Source organism: Trypanosoma rangeli, assembly GCF_003719475.1.
Source record: "Trypanosoma rangeli strain AM80 chromosome Unknown Tra_15.4_contig_00166, whole genome shotgun sequence".
NCBI lineage: Eukaryota > Euglenozoa > Kinetoplastea > Trypanosomatida > Trypanosomatidae > Trypanosoma > Trypanosoma rangeli.
The window spans coordinates 1-26,773 of NW_021705910.1; the positions used below are offsets into that span (position 1 = coordinate 1).

The following is a 26,773-nucleotide window of genomic DNA, read 5'->3' on the forward strand; positions in this document are numbered from 1 at the left end:
CATCGAAGTACACGCAGGCGCACAGTAGCAACTTGCTAGCTTAAACCGTCTGCAGCGCAAGCCGCGTTGGGCGCCCACTGTACATACATTTCCCTTCTCAAAAAAAAAAAACAGTCGGCGAGCACGCTGCGCAGTCCAGAGAGCCGTCATAGGTGCCATGGGTCCCAGCCGCCCCCGCGTTTTTGGCATAAAAATGCCCCCCACAGCAGAATGAGAGTAGTTGCCCCCTCACACGTCTTCAACCACTCCTACCACCGCCGCCACGCCCGCTCCCTTTCCTGCGCGCCGATACCGCTGCCACGTGTCTGGGCCTGTGAGCCTGACACGGGAATGAAATCCGCCGACACAAAACATACAAGTAAATAAAACAAAACGAAGCTTCTTCGTGGGGCCATTACGTCTTGCCCCTCTTTCGTCGTTGTCGACCTCGTCTCTTTGTCCCGCAAGGTGCTCCACTAACCCCAGCTCAAGCTTGCATAAATTCCAACTCCACATCCACGGCATGGGCGTACCCTCCTCCCCTGCGCGGGGCTTCGACACCGAGGCGCTCACACCCGCCGCATATATATTAAACGGCATTCATGTAATAAACACAAAACACAAACGTTGCCCGTAAATTGTTACGGACACTGGAAATAATAATTAAAAAAAGAACATCTCACGAGAGAGCGGGGCAAAAGTTGTGCCATGACCCTTTTATAATATATATATATATATAAAGGTATAAATTTCGTCAACTACACACCGCCTCTAGGGAGACCTTGTGGATGGAGTGTTCGCGCCAAGTGGGATACACATTGGTGCGTTCACAAGCCAGCTACCTCACTGCATTAATATAGGCTGGCCAGAGAGTTGCCAATTGCGTCTGGGCTAATGCGCTCGACACTACAGTGAAACTGGGGGAGGCTTGCGACTCCTCAATTGGGTGTTAGTGGGTCTGGGGAAAGATGTTACTAGTACCCCATTGCCTCAGCCCCGGGTAAACACACATGTCGCACTCTTCCGAATAAAATGTGGCGCCGGGAGAAGCAATTTGGTGGCGCCGCAGCGCCCCAAAGAACAGCTCCCTCTCTCTGCAGAGGTCCGTTTGCTGCCAATACTAGTCTTAGCCACGAAGTGCCAGCAATGAGGAATCTCTTTCACGCCGCATCAAATAACGCCAGGGTGCCCGGAAGCAAAGAGTGAAGTGGCGGCGGAAAGGTACGGCACAAGGAGACACGGCTCCAAAAGACGTTAAAGGCCAAGAAGGTGGCGGTGGTGCGTGCTTTGGTCGAGGATAAGAGCTTCAATGAGTAACGGCACACACATACACCAAAAGAAAATAAAAAATGCTTTTGTCATTCGGCACTTCATTGCATTGGTGCGGGAGTAGATCTAACTGTGCTACAGGTTAGATGACAGAAAGGCGCACAAGAAAAAACAAAACAAAACAAAGACGAACAATTCATGCAAAAAAAAAAAGCCACACATAGAAGCAGTTTGCAACCTCTCTCGGGGGAAGGGATAGAAACAAACAGAAACAAATGGAAGTACGTCACTGCGCGTATGAAGTTTCCTCTGCTGAGGGTACTACCACCGACACATATTTTCTTTTTCATATTTTATTTGTATCATAACCTCCGCTCAGGCGCACCTGTCCACTACTAAATTTGGAGGCGTACTACAGGCAACAGATTCACGCTACAGCAGCAGCAGCTCTCCACACCACGGCTGCTTCTTTATTTGAAGGGGCTCTTATCATCCTCGGCCTGGCGCTTCTTCGTCCAGTACTTCTTGTATTTGGACTGGGCGACGCTATCCTGAAAAGGTGGGCGGTACTCTGCCCATGCCTGATAGCGGATAAGCACTTCGCCCCACGTCAAGGCGCACTTTTCCACCGGCGGCTCATCAGCCTTCAGAGCCTTGGCGACACACACGCGATGCGCTAGCTGCGCATTCTCAAGATGCTTTTGCAGAGCCTCACTCGGCGTCATCGCCTTGATGGCGTCGTTAGAGACGTCATGGAAGGCAAAGTCGGGGGACATTGATCCGAGCTGTTTGAGTAAATCTGTCTTGATGATGGAGCAGCCTTCACCTGCAAAACGAATAAAGAGTTCGGTACAGATAGATAGAGGAAAGAAAGGAAATAAGTAAAATAAAATCGGACAAAAAGACAAGCTTGCCACTGTGGAGGTGGGTGGGGGGAAGAGGTGAGGGAAAACATAAAGGAAGGTCCCTCTGCAGGAATATATGGACACAAAAAGCCGCATCGTCGGTTCTCTCAGAAAATCCATCCACACAGCCTGCCTCACTGAACCTCGCAGTCGTCAACCGTGGGCCGTGCTTTTGGCTTTCGTGTCTCGCGGGATGCCGTCAGATCTGCTGACGGCGGTTTCTGTTCTATGAGAGAAGCACGCTTCTCACCGCCCATATCCCCTCGTCCCTCGCTTTCTTCCTCGGCTGCGCCTGCACTGTCATCATCTAACGGCGGTAAGGGTGTTGTCTTGGGTGCCGCCCCCAAGGTCGCGGGAGACGTACTCTCGGCAAGTAGCTGTGCCGCTATTTGCACCGCTGAGGTCTCACAAAAAATCACTTCCTCACGAGTGGCAAGGGCCAACTCTTCACACGACGCTTGGTGCCCTCGGGCCAGCATATCCCCCAGCGTCTCCTGGTTACCCCGCAGGGCAGCCTGCAGGCAACGTGCCATGCACTCTTGCAGTGGGCGCGAGCACCCTGATTCCTCATGCGGTACTGTTCGGCAATGCTTAACTGCACTAAACACACTTCTTAAAAACCCCATACTGCTTAATATCTGACACAAAAGCTCGTGTGTGCGACGCGATGACGACGACGACAAGGATGACGATGAAGGCGTCGCCGGGGACGCGTCCGAGTTCCGCGAAGGACGTGAAACGACTTCCTCAAATGCAGCAATGCGTCCCGCTTGCTGCTCCATTTGGCGCTGCAGAGCACGCACCTCATGCTCGCGATCCTCTAGCTGTTTTCTCAGCGCGTCCAGAGCAGAATCGCTTTCCCTATTGCGAAACTCTTGCAAATAAAGGGCGGTGTTTCTGGCGCTCAGTTCGTGTAGACGCTGCTCGAGTAGTGCCTCGTGAACGGCATGCGCCTTCAATTGATCTCGAAGCCTCTCGTTCTCAACCCGATAGCGTGAAAGCAGCGCCACTACATTCGTGTCAGACGAACCACGCTCCGCGGTGCTCAAGCAGTCCCGTATGTCATGCGGATTCACTATAGGGAGGGAGTACTCGCACGGCTCCTGTGGCACGGATCCACCCTGCTCGCTGCTAGTGCCCCCTCCGGGCAAATAAAAAGTGCTGCCAGTGTGTCGCGCGCGCAATATATTCGGCTGGTCGCGCCACATCCTGCACAAGTCTCTTTTTTTTTTTTTTTAAACGCTTGCGCTCTTCCCCTTTCCCCGCATCTGCCCATGTGCATCGCATTGCGGTATGTGCGTGTGTGTGGGTGTGTTTGGTGAACGCCACGGAGGAGGAAGAGGAGGAGTGCCGAGTAGAACACAGATAAGGCAACTGGGGGGAGGGTGGCGGCACGGAAGGAGGAGGAAGCCGGAAAGAGAGTAAGAGAACGGTGCCGTTAAGTTTGCAACAAGCACACAGCTTCACACTTTACCCACACTTCAACACTGTCTTTTTTTTTTTTGGTGTTCTTGACATCCAAACCTTCCATCTTCGCGTACTGCTCCGGTTGCCGTTTCGTCTATTCCCCGCTTTGTGTTTCTCGGCATAGCGTGTGCCACCCTCTCGCCGTACATGCAGCGGCATTTCCCACGGAACCCAAGCTGATGCAAAAAAAAAAAGTAACACTGCTTTTCTCTTCAACTTCAGTCCACATATGCCTGGCAACCCCTTCTTTTTCCTTTTTTTCCTTTCCCCGTGCTGCTGCCATTGATGCCATCAAAGTACCCACCGATTCCGCTGTTGTGGTCCTTCTATTTTGGCTGCGAGGGGCCGGCGGAGACTGCCTCATTTTTGCTCCACTTATTTTCCCTTTTTTTCTTTTTTTTTTGGTGGTGGTAGGGGTTCTGCGTCTCTCCCTTCACTAGTTTCTCGTTTTGGTGCTATTTTCCTCAACACGATTTTTCCTCCTTCTCCTCCAGCCTGCGCTTTGCAGCTACCGGGACGGATGCGAGCCAGTGGAGGGGGTCTGGTATAGATGGAGGACGTGGCCGCCCCACGTTGGCTTGGCTGGCCGCATCGGTGGCGTTGCGAAGAGTCGCCGCGAGTTTTCTGTTGTCCAGCAGCTCGCAATCGGTATTTCTTGCCGTTTTGTCGCACGTTGCCGCGTCTCGAGCGAAGAGTCGCCGCTGAGTCCACCAGGTTCGCTCCACGCCGTAATGCCAGGCGACAGTGTCGGGTCAGAGCCTCCGGAGTAGTCGGAAAAGGTGAGCTCCGGCGAGAAGCCAGAGTCGGAGGTCTGCGGGGGGCTGACGGCACGATAGCGGCGCAAGTAGGCCTGCCAAGAGACATCTTCGCCACCGCTGTCGCTGCCTGCCTCACGCCGCCGCCGGGCTTCCCGCATCCGCGCAAGCGTAGTTTCAAAGGCCTTTAGCGTCGACGGCAGCACCACATCCGAAAGGTCGAGCAGGCAAAACTTGATTGTCCCGTGAAGCGGCACATGAGCGGATGCCTTGTAATGTTTCCTGGACGCCTCATCCTGCGTAAAGGACACAATTTCATCCACTGGGGCCTCCACAGTGCCCAGCAGCGGTGTCCCACGAGTGTTAGCATCATCTCGCAACATTTTGAAAGAGACAGGGTGCATGTAATACGGCCGCCCCTCCGACTCGCCGTACAAATAATACATTTTTTCTCCATCCAAGTTTGGGTGCTTCGGGGCGATCGGAGGCGAGTTGCGCGTGGTTGTGTGCAGGGACTGAGAGTCGCCCTCCTGGAGCACCATTTCAAGCGCCTTCTCAGCAAAGTACAGAACCGCGTCGTCAAACTGCGACAATGGTCTGGGCTGTGCATTGAGTTGACTCAGCTGATCCATTATGGCTGTGCAATCGAGGCGTCGCTGCGTATTTTCGCTCTCCGCTGTGGCGAGTATGTACCTGCTGAACGTTGCCGATGGTTCCTGCGGGTAGGGCAGCGGCAACTCCTCCTCCAGCGGTGCCGTGTCACCCCAGCGGGTGTCATCGTGTCGCAGCAGCACGCAGCAACCCCCGCGTCGCCTAAGCAAGGTGAAACTGACACGGTTACCGCAATATAAGAGTTCAACTGGTCGAAATATGCACGGCCGAAGCATGTTCAGTGTCACAAAGTTGTGACACACCGGACAGGTGCGTTGCTTATTTTCCTGCTTGAGCATCGATAAGTACTGCGACATGCAGGGGAGGCAAACGACGTGGCCGCAGTCGGCAACCCGCGCGGCCGTTGGCGCTTCAAGACAAATAGGACACTGAAATTGGTCGATCGTGCAACGCACCACGACAGCGGTGACAGCGTCCCACGGCGGTGCCGCATCGCTTGAGTAAAGCACGTTGCTCAACCTCCAGTTTCCCCGCGGAAGCCCCGGTGTCAGCCTCATCTCGTAAGCGTCAGGCCGAAGCACAAACTGAAAGTTATGCAGCATGTACGCACGCTTCAGCACAGCGGGATCAACATATCTCCGGGGCGCGTAGGGCCGCCGGGCAGCGCTTGTTGCTTCACTTTGCCACTCGTACAGGAAGTTGCTGATGCCCCTCGCTTCAACCCCACGACTGCCTTTCCGATGTTTAGGCATTGTTGTATGCCCTCGTTTGGTTGCAGCCCTCGCCTGTTTTCTATGGTCACTTTGCTATCGTCGCTCTATCCACCTAACTCAGCCCCCACTCCTTGTCCGCCACCCTCACACGTAGGCACGCCCGGTTGCTCCTCCCGCCACCCAGCAGCCAAGGCCGGTGTGAGCTACACTGCAAATGTGGTCAAGATGCCACACGTTCTCCTACACTCTGACGTATCGCCTTTGCAGCCGGAGGAAACAGACCCACAGCGGAAATCGAGGGAGACGCGGGGCAGAGGAGTGAAGGGTTTCACCCGCAGAAGGATACACCGCAACAACAACCTATCAATGCAACGAACGCGGCACACCACAACAGAAGTGCGAGGAAGAGGGAACAAAAAAAAAGAAGGAAACAATAATGATGAGAGCATAATAAGTACTGCGGGCAGCAAAAAAAAAAAAAACGGAAGCGGCACCTATCACAGTGGTAACGAGCCAGCGAAAGAAAGAGAAACACACACGAAAGAAAGTTATCCCATACGTCCCTCCACCTCCACAAGAAAGTACGTCCCCACCACTAACGTGCGACCGTCTTGTCGCAGTTCCACACGCAACGCAACACACAGCGGCTGCTGTTCACCGCTGAACGATGGCAATCCAATGCGATGACGCCACGGCGGCATACGATACGTTGCAAAAACACGAGGTATGGCGCTTACAACATCAAACGGCGCATCGGTCAAAAGTTCCCCGTGGGTCAATGCCTGCTGGGCGACGATGGTCCACACGCGGTTCCTCTCACTGGTGACATGTGGCGCCAGCAGGCCTGCGGACGCCAGTATTTGACAAAACTCGGCGACGCAAGCATCCAGCCGCCACGGTGAAACCACATCGCTGCTCTGTTGCCCGACATTCGTGAAGATTGCCTTTTGCAGGATCGATCCGTCAGCCAACTGCCGCACTTCCCCAGTAGTTGCAAGCCTCAACGACTCCTCATCCTGGTCGCTGTGAGGCAGCGGCGTCACAAGATCATCCTCTCGCCCTACAAGCACGCCACTATAAGAGCCTGTAAGAAGCATCGTAGATATGGGCTGGTGCGTGCCACTGTAAAGCGACAAACGCAGATCCTTCTGCTTGCGGTGCGACGGCAGCGCCAACTCTACTGCCCCCATTGCCGGATGCTCCTGAATAAACGGAAAATAGTGTGTGAGGTATACGCAATTAAGAACCCCCACAGCTCGCCAAAAGTCCTCCATGGGGGCATGCAGCATATTCACGTGGCTGTCACGCACAGGCCTCGGTGTTGTCGCAAACTCCGCAAGGCTATGCAGAAGCGAGTGGTAGTACCGGCCCGAGACACCGCAGTGATGAAAAGGGAGGCGCTGAAACGACATAAGGTTTGACTGCTGGAGGAAGTTCACAGAAAGCGCAGGCCCCGAGATCGTTTGATACGGCTGTGCGGCGGCAACAAGCAACTTCCACGGCAGCTCCACTGCCGTATCCCTCACTGGGCGAAGAACCGACATCATTCCCCACCCCGCCTTACCCCTGCCCCGTGTGTGTGTGTGTGTGTGTGTTGTCAACGTGAAGCAAAGGAGTTTGTATCAGCAACAGCAAAACAAAAAAAAAAAAGAATTTCATGTTCCACGACGCATGATGGAGACGCAATCATGAGTTTTCTGCCGAGCCCGTCCGTCCAGCCGCTCTGCGCCGGGACAAAGGCGGGATAGAACAGCGTCTACTATAACACTGGAACAGCAGCAACAATATATATATACATATATAATTTATTCTCTTGACATCCACACCGAAAAACGATTGAAACAAATATCACGCCAAAAACCATAATGTATTGCCAGCACAAACAAAAAAAGTTGGAGACCATACCAAAAAAAGCTGACGCAAAATAAGGGAGGGGAGGGATAAACGAAAAAAAGAAAAAAAAACTGGAAAAGAAAGCATTAAAGAAGAATGGGTGGGCACACCAAGACTGCTAACGGTAAATCTTCACTTGAACCAAGTAGCTTATTTTGCACTGTTCAACGTCATAGATGATGTGTTCGGGGTAGATTAGCGAAGAGGAAGTCCTCTCCTCCTTCAAGCGACCTTTCGGCCACAGCACGCCATCCACCACTTCTGCGCCGTCTGGATCAGGGAAGAAGGTTCCCACACCTTTTGTCGCGTTTGTCCCCCGCATTGGCTTTTCCATGTACGCCGCCGCAGTCAGCTTGCTCTGTTTCCCCAGCGCAGCCTCGCAGAGCAGTATGAGTCCAATGTTAGTGTCCTCCGCCGGATAGCAGTAGCTTGCCGACTTCGTGCACACATCCGCCAGGTATATCCCTTTACCAAACATGTATCCGGTGCACGGAGCCTCTGGTGGGGCAATGCGCAGGCCCTGGGCGAGAATACCGATGAAATTCGTGATACGTGAGCCATGCCACAACATTTGCCGATTGCCAAGCTTCTTGAAGGCTGAATATCGCTCCTCCTCACCCTCACGCCGAACTGTGAAGACCTGTGTCACCTCAACTCTAAACTTGTGACTCGGGCCATGCGTATTGCGTGCGTACTCCTCGATGCGTCGGAAGTTAGGGTCGTCTCTGGCCAGAGGTTTCAGTTCACATTTCAGGCTGCGATAAAGCTTGTCATCGGGGTGAAGTTCCTCTGAAACCTCAGCGCTAAGGATAGAGACCGCGATCTCCAGTTTGCCCAATGTCTCCAGCATCTCCATCTTTTTCCGCAACATGTCGTCCGAATCGATGATGGGTGGCCGACGGACACCAAGGGCGTGTGGGATCAGCGTGTAGAATTGGTTTGACAGCTGCTCCAGCTGTGGAGCTCCTTTCTTCATCTCAGCCTCCAGTGACCTCAGTACTTGGTACGCGCGCGTGATTTGTACCTTGGAGATTTTCCCCAAGGGCATTCTCTCCGTGTTAATCTCGAACTCCCGCATCACGTACATCATCTGGCTCTCGGAGCCGATGAGTTTCATGAGGTCCTGCAGTTCGGTTGGAAGCACAGATGCCACCGGCTCTCCATTTCGCTCCATCGTTTCCTGCTTCTGCTCCTCCTCCGCCGCCGCCCCATAGTCAATGTCCATCAGCTCATACCGTCCCTCAACCTTTGAGAAATGGGCCCGATTCGACCAAGAGTTTCCAGTCTTGCTAGCGAACTTCGCGTGAAATACCCTCATCGCATGCGCAGCATCAAAAAACTCCTCTGTGTTGCTCTGACCGCGGTAGCCCACACGACCCCAGCGCGTGAAGACGTGGCACTTGGAGCCATGGTCATCCTGCAACAACTGCAGAATAAAGTACTTATTTTTGTTGGCAGAAACATGAGTTTGGTTCAAAGTGCACTGGTACACCTCACCGCAATGTTCGTACACGTGGCACATGCCCACCTTCCCTGAAAGTACGTCCACAACACCTCGGCCCTTCTGAAGCATGCGCTGACGCAGCCCTCCATTATCACCACCCGCCGATGTCACTAAGTTGCCATCCGCATTTGTGACAACGGAAGGCGGTGTCACGACGGCCGCGGGCGAACTTCGGCCCTTGAGGGAGTTCGTCTTCACTGTCTTCTTGACGGTGGAAGCAGAGACCTTCTTGGCTGTCGCGGCCCTCCTGCCCGTGGGCACTTTATTAGGTGCAGAAGCACCCTTGGCTGGAGAAGCCTTCTCGACGGCTGCGGCTTTCTTTGGCATTTGAATCCTTATTCTGGGGATAACGTTATGTCGTACACTTCCACAGCAAGCAGGAGAAAGCAAAAAGGAAAAAAAATAAAAAAAAATAGTAATAGGAGAAAATACACGTCAATAAGATCATTAAACAAAAAAAAAACTCCACCCGCACAGCAGAAAAGATGGGTCAAAAATAACGATACACACCCAGCCACCCACCACCATCAACAACAACAAATTTTCCCCTCCTCCGTTGTTGGTTGGCCTCTATGGTTGCTACCACTAATTGAACCACTCCTCCTTGAGTCTCAAGTAACACGCTGGCTGAGCAACTCTGTGCGCATGGCAAGGTTCTGAGAAGAGAGTGCGAGCACCTGCCCACGCAAGTCTGATATCGCCTGGCGTAGGCGGTACGTGTTGCGCCTCTCAGCGGCGAGCAGCAGGCACCACAGCTCCCTCTCCGCCTGCATTTGACGCCGTTGCTCCCACAGTGCCTGCTCCGCCGCCACGACAGCAGCTGTGCCACTTGCGCTGTAGTCGTGGTGGCTATTAGACACAACTGACGTGGCTGCTGTTTGCTTCCGCGTCTCCACCTCCGTCGTCCTCTGTCCCACCCCCACTTCTACGGACTCGACGTGGAAAGAGTTGGGAGATACAAAGAAAGAAGCGGCGGCGTCTGCCACGTCGTCAGCGCTATAATCGTGACTGAGGCACCGCGTGCCCTGTAACGAACCTGGCAGGGGAGTTTCCCCCCGGTACGGCGACGTCACTCCTCCTGTGGCCACAAACAAGGGCGGCAACGAAGACACGGCGGCCGCAGCCGTTGGTGCGCGCAGAAACAGACCCTCCGTGTTGGCGGAAACAAACGGCCGATGCACGCCGTAGCTCGTCCCCACAGCGGGCACCTCCCCGACGCCCCCCACCGACCAGTCAAGCGTGCGGGAAATCCCCTGCTCAAACCACTTCGGCCGCTCCAGAGCATACGCCGCCGCGCTCAGCGCCTCCGTCGCCCCCACAAGGCAAAACTCGCCACGATCGCTACCGCCGCTCGCAGCATCACGGGTGGCAGACTGCAGCGCCGCCACGACTCCCGCCACATCGGCACCGGACTTCATGAAAAAGAGCATGTCGTACTCGGATGGGATCTTTAGCCCTACTTGCGGCAGCTCACCGTCCCACGTGTGCACCTCCGCCACGCTCCTCGTCGGCACGCAGCGCTGAATGGTGCCATTCTCCACACAGGAGTATAGGTGCGTGGGGGTGATGACAAAAAAACGTTGTTGACGCTTTCCACGGCGGTTGACTTTGATTACTTCCACAAAGTGCATAATGGGCACATCCTGCAGGCAACGGAAGGCACGCGCCAAGACACGTGGAAGAAGAACAAGGTCCCCATGCGCCTCCGGCATATCTGCTTCCGGTCTTCACACGTTGCAGAACTGCACGTAAAGCAACATAAAACAAGAAAAACAAAAAGAGGAAAATAAAGAAGTAAATAAATGATGTACACAAGATATTTCGTCTTCTCCGCACAGTTGTGCGTGAAGGGAAAGCAGCAGCGGAGACTGGACATCTTGAGTGGCGTTGATTCTGCGCTCCAACAACTTTCATTGCCTCTGCGGCAATTCCACGCCTATCTCCTACCACTCACTCATGCAGAACTACACCACGGCTGCAGCCCCCCTCTACCCTAAAAAAAAAAAAAAAAAACGAAATCTACATGTAACACCTCATCTAGCCTTCTGCGGTTGCAAGTTCCGTCCAGTCTACCTTAAGTGTGCGTAGGCACTAGCGCTGCGTCCGCGGAGGGGCTAAGGTCCATATTCTCCAGATCCTCTATTGCTATGGAGATGATCTCCTCCACATCACGGTTAATGCGCCCTCCGTTAGGGTCCTTCACGCGCCCATACTTGACGTTGAGCAGCTGCATTAAAACATCCTTGCGAAGCTGATCCGGGTCAGCCACGTAGTTTTGCAGGTACGCCCCACTTGTGTACTTCAGCACCTGCGTGACCTCAAGCGGCACAAGCCAGTCGGCAGGGTAATAATGCCGTGTCTGTTCCCACAAGAGAGGCAGATCATCGTGTGGCGCCTTTCCCTCACGCAAAAGAACGACACGTTGATGTAGCAGGGGCCACGGTGGGCGGCGTGGATCATTCTTACGGCGTTTTTCCGCCTCCAGCTCGTCCGGCATCTCAAGTGGGCCTGCCTTCTTTGTTTCTTTCACACTAAACACCGACAGGAACGCGATGGAGGCTATAAAGCTAAACAGAAAAAGCGACTTCGCAGTATACGGCTCTATTGGTTGCCCTTCGGTTCCAAAGAATTGTTTGGCACTTACAAAGCGACGTGAAGTTCGGCGCAGCATCACGTATACTCCGCCGTTTAACCTCCCTCGCTCTATCTCACTCCCTTTGTCGTCGTTCTGTTCCCTACTATTGCGGTTCTTGTGGTGCCCCCTCCTTGAGAGCCCAACTAAATCAGCCACTAATAACTATGGCAGCCACACACATCGTCAAAGAAGCCCGAAATATAATGAAGATATAAAACAAACAAGCAAACCAACAAACAAACAAAAAACATGTTGGAGTGATGGCATATGCTCAGGATCAAAACGTGAGGCATTTTTTTTTGTTCGTACTTTCTACTTGGAAAAAATAAAATGCGTTTTTTCCCCTTTTCCTTTTCATATTGAGTCATTACCTTCTTGGATGAGGGAATTGTTGTGGTGAGTTGGTTCATTCACCGTTAACCTTGTCCTTCACCCAGGTACCAAGGAAGGCATCTGCGTCGGCGGAGAATGCAACTGTAACAGTAAAAAATACATACGCCGTACGGAGGGCGTGGAGTTCCGCCCTCTCCCAGCTCTAACTCCGGGCCCTGTGCTTTATTGGTGTGTGGCAAAGAGGGCAGTTGCGGAAGCGGTCACCCTCCACTTCAATGATGCGGTGGTGGCAAACCGCACACTGCCAGAAATCCTCCGTTGTGATGCAGCGTCCAGTGAAGATGCAAATACCAAACGGATGCTGGCAGTGAGCACACGCGGAGGCCCACTCCTTGTTGAAGGTGTCACACTTAGGGCACTTCACACGATCCGCGGAGTTGTCCTCCGGCTTATATTTCGTAAAAATTTTCACCGCGAGATCAGCAAATCGACGGCGTGGCTCCTTCAGGCTTACGGTCGGGTAGGTAAACTGCGTCGCAGGCACCACTCCCTTCGAGGGGTTAGTCAGCTGCAATGACGTCGTGGTGCCGCTTATCCCTGTGGAAACTGCACCTGCCAGGCCAGTCATGGCGACACGGCTACGTTGTGCAGCAAAGGTTCTGCTGGAGACATCGAGATCGACTGTCATGTCAATCAATTGCAGCTGGCCGGCCACCGCGGGGCCTCCCCCATCCTCCTCGTTTTGTTTTTGTACATCCATCTGTTCCGCCGCTTCTAGGCGCGTAAACGCCTTGCTACATATGCTAAAATTCTTTGCCAGGTACGCTGTGAGGGCAATGAGGCGGTAGCTATCAACTGGACTGATAAGATCATCGTACTCCATCAGCCGCATTGCCACATTCAGGGCGTACGGCAGATTGCGGTGCAGGATGTGTTGTTGGCAGAGCAGGAAAAAGTGAAATGCCTCGGCGCCGCGCCAAGCCGCGTCCAACACCCGCTCAGACGTTGCAGCTCGCTCCTCACTCAGCAGCATGTCCACGGCGGCTGTGCCGTCGCCGCTCAGTGTAGCCCTCTTCCTGCGGTACTTCTCTATTTCTAGTGCAGAGAGCACATAAAACTTTTTGGCCCGCAACGGGTCTGTGGCGGCAGCCCGTCGCCCAAGACGCGCAAGCAGTCGCGCCGCCTCATCGTGCTGGCCCGCCTTGCGGTATAGCTCAATCGCCTCTGGAAGCCGTTCATTCTCAATAAGACTCTTCGTGTGACGCGCAAGCTGCGGCAAAATGTCCTTGAGCTTATGCGCCTCTGCAATCGCCACGGCGTTATCCCACTGGTGCAGCTGCACACACCCGGCAACCGCTAACTGCGCCTCGCCTGCTGCGAGGAACGCGCGTGATGCATCCTCACTGAGGCCGACGGAAAACAACATCTCGCCAATCTTGAGAAGCAGCCCCTTGTCGTGCTCCGCGCTTGGGATGAGTTGGGCGAGGAAGTCATAGTCCTCCAGCAAAAAAAGAATGTGAGCGAGTTTGTGCAGCTGCCGACACTGTGTGTAATACTGAGAGGCCTTCGTCCACTTCTGTCGGTCGGCGTAGTAGTCACCAATGTTTTCCCACGCCTGCCGCATGTGTGACTCGTCCCCGCCACCCTCCTGGACAAGCTGCACAACACGGAACCAGTCCCCGAGACGGTAGCGGAGATCAAGCATGAGGTCTTTGCGGTCAATGTCCTTGTAAATCTTCTCCGCCTCGTCGAAACGGCCGTAGTAGGTGTGGATCTCCGCCCGCTGCTTCTGCGGGTCGTCAAGCATTTTGACGCGCTTCACAAATTGTATGGCCGGGTAGTTACCGCTGCGGACGACCGCCATCTCCGCGTGATCAAAGTCAAGCTTCGCCAGTGCGTGCTCAGCGAGTAATGCCCACAGCTTTGGGTGCGGATGTTTCTCCACGTACGTGTAGGCCTCCTGCATCGACATGATTTCCACCGCCTGCCGCGCCTCTCGCAGCTCCCGTGTTTCAAAGTCGATAACGTGTTCCTTGCGGGGTCTCTCCGGGTCCTGCATGATCTCGTCCAGCTGCAGTGCACGCACCTTGAAGGACTTGAATTTGCAAATGTAGGCACAAGACTGGACTGGCTCCTCCGCTTCAATGCCACGGAAAATGTACATGCGGGACTTCTCCATCACGACAAGAAGCTCCGGATCGTCTTTCGACCAGCGCATGCTCCATACATCCTTGCGCTCAAAGTTGGGCTGTGGGGAGACTTTTTTGGGCACCAACGAGAGATTCGTGAGATCAATGTAAAAGAGTGTCATGGTACCACCCACATCACACACCGAGAGGCGAGTGGAATTCGAGTTGGCCGCCATGGACTGTACGCGGAAGGGCAAAATCATTTTGCCCACAAGCTCTAACGGGGCTAAGCGATACAACTGCAGCAGCCCCGACTCACGAACGACGAAAAGAAAGTCTTCACTAAGGCAAAGTGAGCAGACAAGATCATTCGTGACAGCGGTGTGGCTAAGAAGCGAGGGTGGCGTGTCAGGACGGACAATGTCGTCAACATGCACCACACGCTCACGTGTGTCATGGCGACTCGCCTGAACAGAGATGGGGTCCAGCAAGTCCAGAACGACGCCTGGGTCGCGGAACTGCCAGACGTAAATGTTCTCCTCGTCAGCCAGCACAATGTTTTCGGAGTTCATACCGCAGGCAAGCGGTTCCATCTCAATCATCCGCGTTTCCAAGGGACCCCCAATGGCGTTCAAGAGTTGTATGACGCGGTGGCGTCCGTCACCCGAAGAGTTGACGATCATGCAAGCGTCCTTGCAGGCATCAATGTAAAAGAGCCCACGGAAGTAGCGGATGACGCGTTCGTTGCTTCGCGTGTTCCAAAACATAACGCCTTGCTCTGCACGATCGGGCCTGTGGAAGGCAAACACCACGGTTTTGGCGAAGTACGCATAGTTGTGCGTGGGTCGTACATTCGCAAAGTACAACGCAGCGTCAACTGCAACGCAGACGCGAAGGCCATCACCTTCCCACGTGACTCCACCGCAGTGACTCCCATTAACGCGCAGTGTGCGCAGGTGAATACCCTCCGTATTGAAGAATTGCGCCGACACCGTCGATGAGGATGATGAAGACGGCGAGGCTTCACCCAACATCGCTGCGGTCGACATCACACCGCAGACTACAAATATCGTCCCTTGTGGGTTCCAGGCGACGCTGGAGACAGGAATTCCGCTGTCGATGAGGTAAGGATGGTTGTCACCGATTTCGCGCATCAACTGCATCTTGCCATTCGCGAAGCAGATGACAAGTGTGGCAAGAGGCTCCGGACTGTCCACCCACGCGGGATGCCAGGACAAACCGGTGAGTGGCGCCTCACCCTCCATGGAGGTTTCCTGCACTCGGCACACCATATGCCCACAGTCGCCGTCGTGCACGAGTATCTCCCCGGTTTTGGTGCCAAAAAGAATGCAGCGGTCGTCCGGGCTCCAGGTCACCTTCACGAGTTCATTTTTAATGTCTTTTCCCCAAATCCGGGTGCCGTCAACACCACCCACAATGACGGCGCCATCCGCGTAGATGATGCAGATCTTCGTGCCCTCAGTGTTCCAGGCAAGGTCCGACACGGTACCTTTGTTGCGGTTGTTTATCATCTCCTCCATCCACATGCCTTTGTGCAGTGCCCATACAATGATCTGGCCACCCTCATCGCTGGAGGCGAGCTTGCCGTATTGGTGGTTCCAGGCCACAACCCGCACGTCCGCCGAGTGCCCTTCGAGTGTTTGATTCATCGAAAGTGCCCCCTTCGTCCCCGCGCCGTTATCAATTTTCAGCACCTTCAGCAGCCCGCCCTTGCCGCCGCAGGCCAGCCAGCCCTGCTCCTCATTCCACGCGATAGCTGTGACAACTGTACTCGCCGGTACTGCAACACGCTTGCTAAAGTACACATACATGGCTCTCCCTCCGTCCCTTTTCCTCGCACCACCTACTTGCCTCACTCAGTTATTCCTAATTTCTTTGTGTGTGTAATTTATTTTTGTTTTTGATGTTGTTCCTAATTCCGTTTCACCACTCTACGCACCCCACGGCTGTGCCTGAACGTCCACGAGTTTGTACTGTTCGCTTGCGAAATGTTCTTGTTCCAGCTTCTCTATACACTTTTCCTCGCCCTTCACGAGCGTGGCACCTACGCACAGGTGGCAAAAAAAAAAGTAAACGGAGGGATAATGTAGAGAAAGAAAATAATACAGACAATTAAAAACACGAACACATCCGGAGAGGCTGGCGTCCCCCTACCTTCCATGTGTAGAGGCGTATATGGGACGGGCATCGGCCCTTGTACGAGAACCGGACGGCAGGAAAAAGACATACACTCCCAGACGAGCAGAGAAGGCAAACACGCAAGGAGGAGAGGATAAAGTAAAAACGCATACCACTCTTCACGATGCTTCGCCCAAACTACACCCCTCTGCCTTTGTGGCCACGGCTGTTTCTGCTTGTTTTGATTGGCATGCCACAGCATCCTTTCCAAGGCGCTTGCAGCACTTGTACCCCCATCGGAACCCATCACGGTCAAAGTAACTGCCGTAGACGCAGGTATGGCCGTTGCGCGTCGCAGATAGCATACGAGGGTGAGGAAGCGTCATTGGCGTGGAAGAGGACGACGCAGCAGCAGCCACACTGACAATTGCCTCCTTCATGCGTAGCAAACTTTCTGCAGAGGCTAATGTGGAGTCACCGTAGAGTGATCGCACCAATCGATCCCGCGTCGTTTCCTCCTCCGTACGGACGCGGCTGTCATTGCGGTCACCCTCGCCCTTTTGCTGCTGCTCTTGTCGCTTCTGCTTCTGCAGCTGCTCGTCCAGCCCAAAGTCAACAATAGACTTCGACTCACCGTTCAGAAACCGCAGCTGCATATCAAGGTATGTGTAGTAGTCACCCGTGCGGTAGCGCTGAAGGTCGCCCTGAAATGCTCGAGTTGGATCCGCCGCGTTCGGGTTCCCACGCATTGACCCCGTCTTTGGATCGAACAGTACGCCGTCGTCGTCGAGGTTGTGCAGGTGCTTCGGCAGCTCTTTGATTTCCACCCCGCCGCCTGTCACTGCCGTTTGCGTCGCAAAAAGATCCTGCAGACGCGGGCACTTTTTCACCGTCTCGCCGTTGCCCTCAAGTCTGCTCTCCGCCCGCGTTTCTTCCTCTCCCTCCTCCTGCTGTGCTTGCTGCAGCAAGTCAACACCCGCGCCCATGGCGTATCGTTCACGCTTTTGGGCGTAACTTTTATCCACCCGCTCCACCTGCATGTCGACCGCCGTTACCTTTCCGCTGTACCTGGCGCCTACCTTCTTGCGCGGTTTGTAGCAGTCGCTTGTCTTGTGCGTGCTGGAACCGCAGTTGCAGCAGGCCCCTGCAGTGTACGTCTTTGCTTTTCCGAGCACAACGACCTTGTCGTGTTTGTCCTGAAGCCTGTCCATCGTATCCTCGCGTTTCAGGCGCTGGTGGTCAAGCGTGGGGCCAGATGTGCCGTAGTACCACGGGGCCTGCGAGATGAGCTGCGGTACATTCGGGCTAATCTCGTTACCCAAAACTTCGTCCACGGCGAGCGGTGCGAGGCCAAACTTCCGCTTCTCCTCTAATTCGCGCTTCTGCCGCAGGCGCTGACGCACTGTCATGCCTGCCTCCTCCTCATCCACAGCATTCTTCTTCTTGTTCAACATAATGGCTGTAGGCAAATGCAGTGTGTGTGTGTGTGTGTGTGTGTATAAATGAGGTATGGGTGTGAAGGATTAAAGAAAGAAAGAAAAAGGTGAAATAGTGTGAAAACGTCCGAATCCCCCCTCCCCCCCCCCCCCGGTCGCGCGATCCATAACGTTATCTGACAGGTAATAGGCAACAGTCATGTGTGTCTGTGGACACGTCTGTATGCGTTTGTGTGACTGCGTACCTTTGTGTATTCCCGAACTTGTCCGTGTAATATATATATATATATATATATATATTATGGAAAAAAAAATCCACAACATACACATACACAAACACCGAGAGAATCAGATGCGCCTGCGCCCCACTACTAACATCCCTGTCGTGTTGCACCATCGAGAGATATATATCAAGGGGAGAGGAAGGGGCATGGGCAGAAGAAAAACAAGATCCTTGCCGCCCACAATCGTCTTCTTTTGTTCGTTTTCGGCCAGTTCCCTTCTTTATAAGAGAAAAAAAACGACCGCCTTCATCGCCTTTCCCAGTCAAGGAGGTCATCATGGCATCTGTGAACACGCGACAAGACACATGAACGTGCAACAGAGAGTAGCAGTGTTAGCAGTGTATGTGTATGTGTGTGTGGTGGTGGGGGGGGGGGGGGGTGCAACCCATCGCAGTGAAAGCAGCCGCCGTGCGTCAAAGATGTCCTGCGGCGTCAACTGCAGCGTCTCACATCTGTGGCGCGGACCCACGGGAAACGTACAGCTGGTATAGCGGTGGACAAAAGTTGGGGCCGTAGATGTCAAAGATCTCCTCAATCTCCTCACTGCCAGTGGGGTCAGAGAAGAAGTCTTGGTGCAGCGCAAGGCAGCGGTTAAAGGCAGGCGTCAAAATCTTCGGGTCACGCACTTGAAACTTTGCGAGGGACCACAGCAGCCGGCGCGCCTCACCCGCATCAATTTGGCGGCAAACGTAGACGCTGCGCTCGGAGAGGGCAACCGCCATGTCCTGCTGCAGGAAGTTGGTTCGAGCAAAGGCGTGGGCGGTGTTCACAAGTCCCATCGCATCAAACTGATCGGCGATGCTCGCGGCGTGTGAGGCGAGGCGCTTAAAAAGCTCCTCGTCCTTCAGGCCGAAGTGGGCGAGGGCAGTAATCGTCTTGGAAATATCGCGGGCGTCGTGGTCCTGCACCACCGCCAGGGCCCTCTCGGCCAAGTTGTCAAAGAGCTCCGGGTTGTTGATGCCAATGCGCTGGAAGGCGTTAAGGGTGGTGCTGATGTACTGCGCGTTGAACTCGTCAATGAGCTCCACCGCGCGGTTTGTGAGAACCCCAAAAAGCTGGTCGTAGCGGATGCCAAAGTAGGCAAAGGCCATAAACATGCTCGCCACCTGCTCCGCGTTCATCTGGTCAACGTACTCCATCGCCTTGGTGGCGAAGCGCTTGCTGAGCTTCGGGTCCTTCAGCCCAATCTTTGAAAAGGCGACGATGAGGGGCACAAGCTCGTTCACCGTGACGCGCTCCCGCAGCGACATGGCGCGACGGGCGATGGCGCCAAAGACAAATTTATCACGGTACCGCAGCCGCGAGAAGGCATTCGCTATGATGACAAGATGCGCCGCCTCAAACTCCCCCACGCGCGCGAGAGTCTGCACGCGCTTCGACAGAAATCCAAAAAGCTTCTCGTGGTTGATGCCAGTTTTGGAGAAGGCGCTGATGATGTTCGCGACACCCTTGGCATCCAAGTACTTCGCGTTGCGGGAGGCCTTCTGCGCCTGCATCTCAATCACCTCTCGGGCGTCGCGCGACTTGAGGGTGGCGCAGGCAGTGACGACAATGGGCAGCACGTCGACGGTGATGAGTTTGTCGTTCTTCAGACAGTAGTCAATGCACTCCCGCACGAGCTTCGCGTCACTCTCCATGCCAAAGTAAACGGCAGTGTTGAGCAGCAGGGCGACAGAGCGGGCGTCGAGGCTCTGACCAGCGATGGACGTGGCGAAGAGCACACGGCGGGCCTGTTGCGCAAGCATTGGGTTGCCGCCCCGCTCCTGATGCAGTTTTTTCATCTGAAGCGCCTCCACCGCTATATTGCGCGCGGAGAGCTGCGAGCCGCCCTGTGGATCACTCGGAAGCGACAACTCCCCACCATGAATGGTGCCGATGAGTGAGTTGCCTTGGTGACGCACGCCGACTAGAAGGGCAGCGGCAGTCGTAGCGGCCCTCGGCACGGCGAAGGCTGCAACGCGCTGCTGCAACTGACGGTGATGATGATGCAGGCAAGGCCGCAGTATACAACGCATCCTCCTAGCCTAACGGTGTCGTGTTTTGCTTCTTCTTGCATTAGCACCGAAAAGGCATGTAAGACAAAAAAAAAGTATTAAAGAAAGTCAAAGGGAAGGTAAAAACAATCCATACTACAAAATGGCAAACAGGCAGGCAGGCAGGCAGGGAGTGTGTGCATGTGTGAGAGGGTGGAAGGAAAAAAAAGTGGCTAAGGCACACTTCCTTTGAACACATATTTGTACGCATGTAGCTATGTCTTTTGTATGTGCGTGTCTGTGTGTTGACGTGGGCAAAATACGGTATGATACAACGTGTGAACGCTCACCACGCATAAGAGTACATGTGGAGGCGGGGGTGTACTATCGAACTCATGGGAGTGTCACCGCCGCCGCATCAACGCTCCTCACTTGAAACACCGCGCAGTGAAACGGTGTAGCGTACAACTCCTTCGGGATCCGTTGCAGAATGCGATTTTCGCGGCTCAGCTTCGTTATGGCATCATTAGTTTCCTTGCAGCGCACCAAAAAGCCGTCTTTTTCTGGGAAGAGACGCTTCAGCTCCCGCTGCGACAACGCGAAGGGGGGCCCATGCACCGTGCTGCCCTGCACCCGGCCGGTGTGGAAGATGCCCTCCACGTACATCACCCCGTCCTCCGCGAGTGCCTGCTTCATCAAGTAGGCGTAGTCCTCACGCTGATCGCGGTTCAGTGAGGTCATCACCTGCCGCTCGTAGATGACGTCAAACTTCACGCCCCGCAGGGTGCCCTCCCAAAGCCCTGAGGCAAATATGTCGCGCCAGTGCAAATGAACGCGTTTGTGGGCGTCGAGGGGGAGCGCCCGCTTGGTGCGCTACACACAGGCCCGCATCGCCGTCTCGGACGCATCCACAGCGTTCACCTCGAACCCGCGCACAGCGAGCTACTTCACGATGGTGAGTCACCACAGAGAGGCACGAGGGCGCGGGGGCGCCGGCCCACCCCCTACCCCTTCCTTAAGGCACCACCGTCGTACATGCTCCGCCCAGTCGCAGCACGCACAAAGTCAAATGGGCCGCGGTAAAACTTACTTGTCGACTCCCCAGTACGCCACAGTGGGTTGCCTTTGCGCCACTCGTTCTCCCACCACGCCGGAGAGGTGTGCGGCACCGCAGGCAGTGGCACCGGCACAAACTTGTACCCGAGCAGCTCGCGGTATTCGTCGACGAGCCACGGACCAATGAAGACAGTCGCGCCCAACAGAATACCGCCAACCGCAACCTAAGACTGCAGACGGCTGGCGGTGACGGCGCGCGGCAGCCAACGAAGACTGTTTCTGTCCTTACAATTTCTGCGAAAGCGGTTGAGGATGATTTGACCCTCACGCTTCTCGCTGGACGGAATCTGAAAACTGGCACGGTGCAAAGTACAACGCCGCATTCGCACCCTCTGCTAACCGTTTTCCAACCCGCAACTAACTCAACACCACGGCTGCCCGCTTGCACCTGTCCTCTGCTGGCGTGTTGTGGCAGCGTACAAGTTGAGTGAAGAGGGTGAGAGAAAAAGAGAAAGAGTCTGCATGTATGTATTTATGCGTAAACGCGCCAGAACGAGAGAGTGCGGGGTCGGCTACATGGAAAACTTACTGCCTCCTTGCACTTGTAGTGGTAGTTGGTGTTGCTCCTTTTCACAGAGAGCAAAAAGGAAATTTATTCTATTTTATTCTATTTTTTTTTCTCCATCAGATTTATGTTTTTTCTTTTTTTTCCTACCACATCACACACACACACACAGCATATCACAAATCATCCTCGCACAGGTGCATTAACGGAGCGCGGCGGGGCACTGTGCCAGGGCGAGCAGCACATACACGTTTGCGTAGACCTCATGAAATGCCTTTCCGAGTCTCATGCCTATCATGCCGTCATCCTGATGAAGCACCTGCTGATAGACGCATGCTGTGTAGTCGTGTGTGACAACAAGGTCCCGCAGTGCGGCCGCCATGCCAGGCGCCTCCACCACCTCTAACGCATCTCTCTCATCCTCATCAATGTGCCACGCCTCACCCTCACGCAGCTTGCCGCCCAACAACGGATGAACACGCAACAAACACTGCTTAAACTCTGCTAGCGCGGTGGGAAGGGCATGATCAATGCAGCGGCGGTTGCTAAGCGTTGTGAGGGTTGAAAGCATGTTGCGGTCGGCAAGCAGCATGATTCCACGCAGCATAGCAAGGGCCTCCCGAACAGTTTCGCGTTCTTGACGAATAGCAAGAGAAGAGTACAACCGTGACGACGGTGACGGTGACATTGGCGGAGTGAGTACTTCAGCAGAAGCTCCATCCAGAGCAACCACAGACATCGGCGTGGCTTTGGACGCTGCCGCTACCACACAAAGCGACGTGGACAACGGCGGGGGCGCGCGCGTAAATGTCCTTGGGCCGCGGAGCTCAACGCCGGTGTGAAGTTTAATAAATGGGCGAGATGTCAGCTTCGGTCGTGCCGCGGCGGACTGCGTGCGTAGCGACAGCGACGACAGACGCCGGGATCCGCCCTTCGTTGCGGTGGGTTGCTGCTGCTGCTGCTGTCGGGTGGCGGGCGATAAGCCGCAGCTTAGCCCCCGTACTGCACTCAACGGCACGGACGACACAGGCGGCCCGGGCGACGCCACCTGCGTGGCAGCGGCAGTGGAAAGCACTGACGACAGCGGCGATGACGACATCCGCCGCCGATGCTTTGCTCCCGTTTCCTCCGATTCTATTGCTGCAGATGCCAGAGGAGGTGACACGGAGATCGCTTCGCTGCGGCACAAAGGTCGCGCCGCCGCCACTCTGGCTGCTGTGGCCGTGGCGAGAGATCCGTCCCGTCTTTTTGTAGAACCGCGCCGCTGCATAGCCTCGCTGCCGCCCTGCACGCTGAGGAGGAGACGGCGCAAGCGCAGCACCTCGCCCCTCAGTTCCATGACTTTCTTCAGACGGAACTCTGCGAGGCGGTTGGCGCCATCCAGCTCGCGGCGCAGCACCTTGTCGCCGCCGCCGCCGCCATCCATGTACCCAGTCCACAACGCACACACAAAAAGAGAGACTTCAACTACGACAACGGCACCAATGCAACCCGAAGAAAAAGGCCCGTTGCTGGGGAAACCGAGGAACGCGAAACCACACCCAAACAAAAACGAAAGAAAGCGAGGGGGAAAACAAAAATAAACTAAAAAAGCATGCAAAAGTCAACCTCAGACAAACACAAAAATGAAAAGAAAGGAAGAAAAAAAACGAAGGCTGGGACAGAGGAGGAATTAGTAGGAACCAACAAAAACATGCTGCAAATTCAGTGGAGCAGACATGCAGGTGTCTGCCATACAAACAAACAGCGGAGGAGTTGCGTCAAGCAGCCTGCAGTAGAGCCAACACCTCGGCTCGTGTGACGGTCATTTCCATTCCGGTGTACATGGGCCAGCGGAGCAACGCATTCAAAAAGTCAATCTTCTGCAGAAGCAGTGCGGAGAAATGCTGCCAGAGGCGCTGCAGAAGCGTGCAATGAAAGGACCCTTCCTCCTTTTGATCTGTCACATCGCGGAGAAAGTGTTTTTTCATGCGGCGAGAGCTGGACGGAATGCCGCTGCGCACCTCCTGCGGCAGGCAACGCAAGACACGGCGTACGGCCTCAACGGAAAGCGCGTTGTGGTGCCGCAGCTCTTCGCGTGAGTGGATCTGGGCAAGGTCCTCAGCTACAAGCACAAAGGTGCCAAACTCAGGGAAGTTCTTCACTAGGAGAATGCGTGTGAGGTAGGCCTCCTCGTAGTGGTCCAGCAGCGTTCGAGAGGAAGCGTATCGCTCCCGTAGCAACTCCACGGCGTAGGCTGTTTCGGGTAGAGAAGCGTAAAAGGCACAGAAAAAGGCATGGTGGCGATACTGCTGAATGATGCCACGCTTGACAGAGTTGTTGTCCAGTCCATCAAGCCACTTCGCCGCCCGCTTCTCAATGGATTCTAGAAAACTGAGCTTTGTGCCACTGCGCGCCTCGGCACCACCAAGGTGCGTAATGTAGTTTAGTGCCTCAAACGCCTGGTCCACAAAACTCAAAGCAATAGCTGCGTACTTCCTGCGGTCGCAGACTGCCGGTGGAAGTGCGTTGTGCACTGCCTCCATGCGCTGCACGAACGCCGGAAATTTTGTGAAGCAACTCAGCATCCCACCAGGGTGTACAAAGTAGCGCTTGCGGCAGGTGGCAATGGAGGCGGTTTGCTCCGCGATACTCCGTGAAACAGTTGCCGCCACGACCGGCTCCAGGGCCTGAAGCAACATCTGGCAAAACACGCTTTCCGAAGTTGGGGTACCTTCACAGCGGTATGCTTGCAGCATGACCATAACCGGCACGGCGTACAGTCGATCGCACTTCTCCCCGCAAAACTCCGCGATCTCCACAAGCTGCCTTAACAAATAACACGCCTGTTGCGCCTGCGTGGCGTCGTTTCCGCTGCTGCGGCTGTCAGCCCCCCCGTCCGCGTCAGAGAATGCCATTTTTCTGTCATATAAATTCGCCGTGCTCGGGGGGAACTGCACCAGTTTGTCGCCACCGAACAACTCCAGCAAAGAATCGTTCAAGAGCCTCGCTGCATCCTCCGCGTAGGTTGCCAGTACATTTTCATTGAAAGGTCTAAGCAACTCACCCGTCTTATCATCCTTTGTGGCCTTCGCAACAATCCCAAAACACTGCCGCAGGGTCTCCTCCTCCTGCAGGACAATACTAAAAGTTGTCTCAAGCACCATGGCAAGAGCCAAATCAGGCCGCAGCTTACCACCAGAAGTGCCCGTCCATCCAGAGGCCAATGATAGGGAGGAATTGCGTGCAGCGGAAGCCGACGCCTCACACGCGTCTGCAACATCGTAAAGCCGCAAACCTGCGTCCCGAGCTGTGGGCAACTCAATGCATATCATTCCCTCTTCTTCTTCACCGTTGCCTCCATTTGGGGTGCGCAACAAACTTGCAACCGGTGTTGAAGCTACGCTGTTACCCGTCCCCCACACTCGTAGCGGTGTCTCTCCAGCTTCTGTTGTCTCCATGTGATTGGCGAGGGTCTCACCCGAGGAATCCCGCATACCAAGAAGAAACGGGCCGCGGTGACCAACCTTCTTTACGTGGGTCCGTACATACTTGAAAAATTTGTGCATTTCCAGGGCGTAGACGCGTTGCATGCTCGCCCGATAGCGGCGAAGTACAGCAATGTAACCCTCCAAGTCAATGTGCACCAGCGCCGTGATCACGTCACGGATACTTGCTAGTTGTGCCATGAGCTCCAAGTGCATTCGCCACACGAGCCGTCCGTTACCGCTATAGCGTGCGCGGTCGGCGCGATAGGTCGTTTCGTACTTACTAATTGTCGCAAGGATATACGCCTTGGAACGTTGAGCAATCATGCGACGTTGCTCCATGAAAAACGCACGACGCTCCGCCACAGCTGTGATAGGGTAATCCGTCCCAAGCTTTTTGTTCTGCAGCAGCGACCGCATGTGCTTCATCGCAACAGATAGCAACTTCGCATTGTTTCCCTCAGCAAAGAAGTTTACCAACTCCTCGTCTCGAGTGCTTTGTAGCCGCAGAAGTAGCGTACTCGTGTGCGGCGGGAGGCTAAGTTGACTGCATAACGCCTCAAGGTGCTCGTGCAGTTTCCGTAAATTCCGCTGTTTGCGTTGCAGCACGTTGCTCTGATGTTCAATGCGCTGTAGTTGTTCCTTCTTGGAAAGTATTTGCCGTGAGTACTGCCCAATACGCCCCTCAAGCCCCTCCACGTCCATAATCAGTTCCGTAATGTGCGAGCGCACCGCTTCCCATGCGCCGACTGACGTCAACAGCACCTCCACCGACGACAACTCAGCCTCTTTCTGCCGCGTTGACAGTCGCTTCTCTGCACTCCGGATGTCGTCAAAGCCGTTCCACCCAAGAAACTCTCGCAGCCGCTGCTCATCCTCCGCAGTGAGGGCCCGACGTTTCTCATGCTGCAGACTTTTCACACGTGCTGCAGCGTCTGCCTCTACCTCGGCACCCAGCGCGTCTGTCAACAAGGCCTGCACGTCCCGCGAGACGGCCGTCAACTGTGGCTGCAAGTCCCGCTGCACTTTATGCACCGCCGCAACAAACATCTCTCGTTGAATGTGTGACTCGAAGGCGACGGAGATCATGCCGCTTCCGCCGAAGTTGAAGGTTGCGTCAAAACTGCCGTCGTGGCTCACGTCCACGAGGCGTGTCACAACAAACACCAGCTTAACCTTGGCTACCCGCCCGGACTTCACCTGCACAACATTCAACGTCGTCTGTGTCACATACGACGGCAACGAGGAGGAGGAAGCGAACGGGCGGCAGAGCGCCAGCAGACGTGCCTTCGAGCCCTTGTTGGACGTCCCACGCCCAATAACGATGACGCTCTCGCACGTCAGTACCTCCTCGTGGCGCTGCCGGAACACAAGCTCCACGAGCGACCGCACCTCATCCCCCATCGCGGCCGTGTGTTTTTCCGAAGTTTCCTTTTGCTCTCTCTTCTTGGTTTTGCTCCTCCCACTTTCCACCCTATATCTGCCTAACTTTTGTTCCACTCTCACCCCCCTGCTGCTGTTCTGCAAACGGGCAGCGGTGAAAAGTTCACAAAAGAAAAGCAAAGCTGTGGACAAGAACAAAGACACAGACAGCGGAAACAAGGAATAAAGAGAATGCAAAGGGATGCCAGATAATGAAATGTGCTCTCCTTCGATTAT

The 26,773-nt window shown here is 54.7% G+C and overlaps 14 protein-coding genes across 14 annotated transcripts, besides 17 other annotated features; all 14 read right to left on the bottom strand.

Annotated features, from left to right (window-relative positions):
* Positions 1 to 228: 228 nt before the first annotated feature.
* TraAM80_05224 (uncharacterized protein) lies at positions 229 to 579 on the bottom strand (the record flags this gene model as incomplete). The annotated part of the gene is made up of 1 exon (XM_029382113.1): positions 229 to 579. The coding sequence occupies one exon, from the start codon at positions 577 to 579 to the stop codon at positions 229 to 231; it is 351 nt and encodes a 116-aa protein (XP_029238036.1).
* A 118-nt stretch (positions 580 to 697) lies between these two features.
* Positions 698 to 729: a microsatellite.
* Positions 730 to 1,409: 680 nt separating this feature from the next.
* Positions 1,410 to 1,459: a sequence feature (A-rich).
* Positions 1,460 to 1,718: 259 nt separating this feature from the next.
* TraAM80_05225 (uncharacterized protein) lies at positions 1,719 to 2,024 on the bottom strand (the record flags this gene model as incomplete). The annotated part of the gene is made up of 1 exon (XM_029382114.1): positions 1,719 to 2,024. One exon carries the CDS (start codon positions 2,022 to 2,024, stop codon positions 1,719 to 1,721), a length of 306 nt encoding a protein of 101 aa, XP_029238037.1.
* A 263-nt stretch (positions 2,025 to 2,287) lies between these two features.
* Positions 2,288 to 3,361, bottom strand: TraAM80_05226 (uncharacterized protein; the record flags this gene model as incomplete). Its single annotated transcript, XM_029382115.1, has 1 exon — positions 2,288 to 3,361. One exon carries the CDS (start codon positions 3,359 to 3,361, stop codon positions 2,288 to 2,290), a length of 1,074 nt encoding a protein of 357 aa, XP_029238038.1.
* An 83-nt stretch (positions 3,362 to 3,444) lies between these two features.
* Positions 3,445 to 3,474: a microsatellite.
* Positions 3,475 to 3,482: 8 nt separating this feature from the next.
* Positions 3,483 to 3,501: a microsatellite.
* A 627-nt stretch (positions 3,502 to 4,128) lies between these two features.
* TraAM80_05227 (uncharacterized protein) lies at positions 4,129 to 5,739 on the bottom strand (the record flags this gene model as incomplete). The annotated part of the gene is made up of 1 exon (XM_029382116.1): positions 4,129 to 5,739. One exon carries the CDS (start codon positions 5,737 to 5,739, stop codon positions 4,129 to 4,131), a length of 1,611 nt encoding a protein of 536 aa, XP_029238039.1.
* Positions 5,740 to 6,248: 509 nt separating this feature from the next.
* On the bottom strand, positions 6,249 to 7,247 carry TraAM80_05228 (uncharacterized protein; the record flags this gene model as incomplete). Its single annotated transcript, XM_029382117.1, has 1 exon — positions 6,249 to 7,247. The coding sequence occupies one exon, from the start codon at positions 7,245 to 7,247 to the stop codon at positions 6,249 to 6,251; it is 999 nt and encodes a 332-aa protein (XP_029238040.1).
* Positions 7,248 to 7,273: 26 nt separating this feature from the next.
* Positions 7,274 to 7,298: a microsatellite.
* Positions 7,299 to 7,484: 186 nt separating this feature from the next.
* Positions 7,485 to 7,509: a microsatellite.
* Positions 7,510 to 7,711: 202 nt separating this feature from the next.
* On the bottom strand, positions 7,712 to 9,424 carry TraAM80_05229 (putative poly(ADP-ribose) polymerase; the record flags this gene model as incomplete). The annotated part of the gene is made up of 1 exon (XM_029382118.1): positions 7,712 to 9,424. The coding sequence occupies one exon, from the start codon at positions 9,422 to 9,424 to the stop codon at positions 7,712 to 7,714; it is 1,713 nt and encodes a 570-aa protein (XP_029238041.1).
* A 61-nt stretch (positions 9,425 to 9,485) lies between these two features.
* Positions 9,486 to 9,510: a microsatellite.
* Positions 9,511 to 9,526: a sequence feature (A-rich).
* A 182-nt stretch (positions 9,527 to 9,708) lies between these two features.
* On the bottom strand, positions 9,709 to 10,809 carry TraAM80_05230 (uncharacterized protein; the record flags this gene model as incomplete). Its single annotated transcript, XM_029382119.1, has 1 exon — positions 9,709 to 10,809. One exon carries the CDS (start codon positions 10,807 to 10,809, stop codon positions 9,709 to 9,711), a length of 1,101 nt encoding a protein of 366 aa, XP_029238042.1.
* A 283-nt stretch (positions 10,810 to 11,092) lies between these two features.
* Positions 11,093 to 11,110: a microsatellite.
* A 61-nt stretch (positions 11,111 to 11,171) lies between these two features.
* TraAM80_05231 (putative MIX protein) lies at positions 11,172 to 11,768 on the bottom strand (the record flags this gene model as incomplete). The annotated part of the gene is made up of 1 exon (XM_029382120.1): positions 11,172 to 11,768. The coding sequence occupies one exon, from the start codon at positions 11,766 to 11,768 to the stop codon at positions 11,172 to 11,174; it is 597 nt and encodes a 198-aa protein (XP_029238043.1).
* A 178-nt stretch (positions 11,769 to 11,946) lies between these two features.
* Positions 11,947 to 11,982: a microsatellite.
* Positions 11,983 to 12,267: 285 nt separating this feature from the next.
* On the bottom strand, positions 12,268 to 16,026 carry TraAM80_05232 (WD repeat domain 35; the record flags this gene model as incomplete). The annotated part of the gene is made up of 1 exon (XM_029382121.1): positions 12,268 to 16,026. One exon carries the CDS (start codon positions 16,024 to 16,026, stop codon positions 12,268 to 12,270), a length of 3,759 nt encoding a protein of 1,252 aa, XP_029238044.1.
* A 63-nt stretch (positions 16,027 to 16,089) lies between these two features.
* Positions 16,090 to 16,126: a microsatellite.
* A 386-nt stretch (positions 16,127 to 16,512) lies between these two features.
* TraAM80_05233 (pre-mRNA-processing factor SLU7) lies at positions 16,513 to 17,787 on the bottom strand (the record flags this gene model as incomplete). The annotated part of the gene is made up of 1 exon (XM_029382122.1): positions 16,513 to 17,787. The coding sequence occupies one exon, from the start codon at positions 17,785 to 17,787 to the stop codon at positions 16,513 to 16,515; it is 1,275 nt and encodes a 424-aa protein (XP_029238045.1).
* A 20-nt stretch (positions 17,788 to 17,807) lies between these two features.
* Positions 17,808 to 17,831: a microsatellite.
* A 71-nt stretch (positions 17,832 to 17,902) lies between these two features.
* Positions 17,903 to 17,922: a microsatellite.
* Positions 17,923 to 18,043: 121 nt separating this feature from the next.
* Positions 18,044 to 18,069: a microsatellite.
* Positions 18,070 to 18,499: 430 nt separating this feature from the next.
* Positions 18,500 to 20,068, bottom strand: TraAM80_05234 (uncharacterized protein; the record flags this gene model as incomplete). Its single annotated transcript, XM_029382123.1, has 1 exon — positions 18,500 to 20,068. One exon carries the CDS (start codon positions 20,066 to 20,068, stop codon positions 18,500 to 18,502), a length of 1,569 nt encoding a protein of 522 aa, XP_029238046.1.
* A 123-nt stretch (positions 20,069 to 20,191) lies between these two features.
* Positions 20,192 to 20,220: a microsatellite.
* Positions 20,221 to 20,419: 199 nt separating this feature from the next.
* On the bottom strand, positions 20,420 to 20,767 carry TraAM80_05235 (uncharacterized protein; the record flags this gene model as incomplete). The annotated part of the gene is made up of 1 exon (XM_029382124.1): positions 20,420 to 20,767. One exon carries the CDS (start codon positions 20,765 to 20,767, stop codon positions 20,420 to 20,422), a length of 348 nt encoding a protein of 115 aa, XP_029238047.1.
* A 966-nt stretch (positions 20,768 to 21,733) lies between these two features.
* Positions 21,734 to 21,792: a microsatellite.
* Positions 21,793 to 21,797: 5 nt separating this feature from the next.
* Positions 21,798 to 21,828: a microsatellite.
* A 21-nt stretch (positions 21,829 to 21,849) lies between these two features.
* TraAM80_05236 (uncharacterized protein) lies at positions 21,850 to 23,073 on the bottom strand (the record flags this gene model as incomplete). Its single annotated transcript, XM_029382125.1, has 1 exon — positions 21,850 to 23,073. The coding sequence occupies one exon, from the start codon at positions 23,071 to 23,073 to the stop codon at positions 21,850 to 21,852; it is 1,224 nt and encodes a 407-aa protein (XP_029238048.1).
* A 334-nt stretch (positions 23,074 to 23,407) lies between these two features.
* TraAM80_05237 (uncharacterized protein) lies at positions 23,408 to 26,518 on the bottom strand (the record flags this gene model as incomplete). Its single annotated transcript, XM_029382126.1, has 1 exon — positions 23,408 to 26,518. The coding sequence occupies one exon, from the start codon at positions 26,516 to 26,518 to the stop codon at positions 23,408 to 23,410; it is 3,111 nt and encodes a 1,036-aa protein (XP_029238049.1).
* Positions 26,519 to 26,773: the final 255 nt, after the last annotated feature.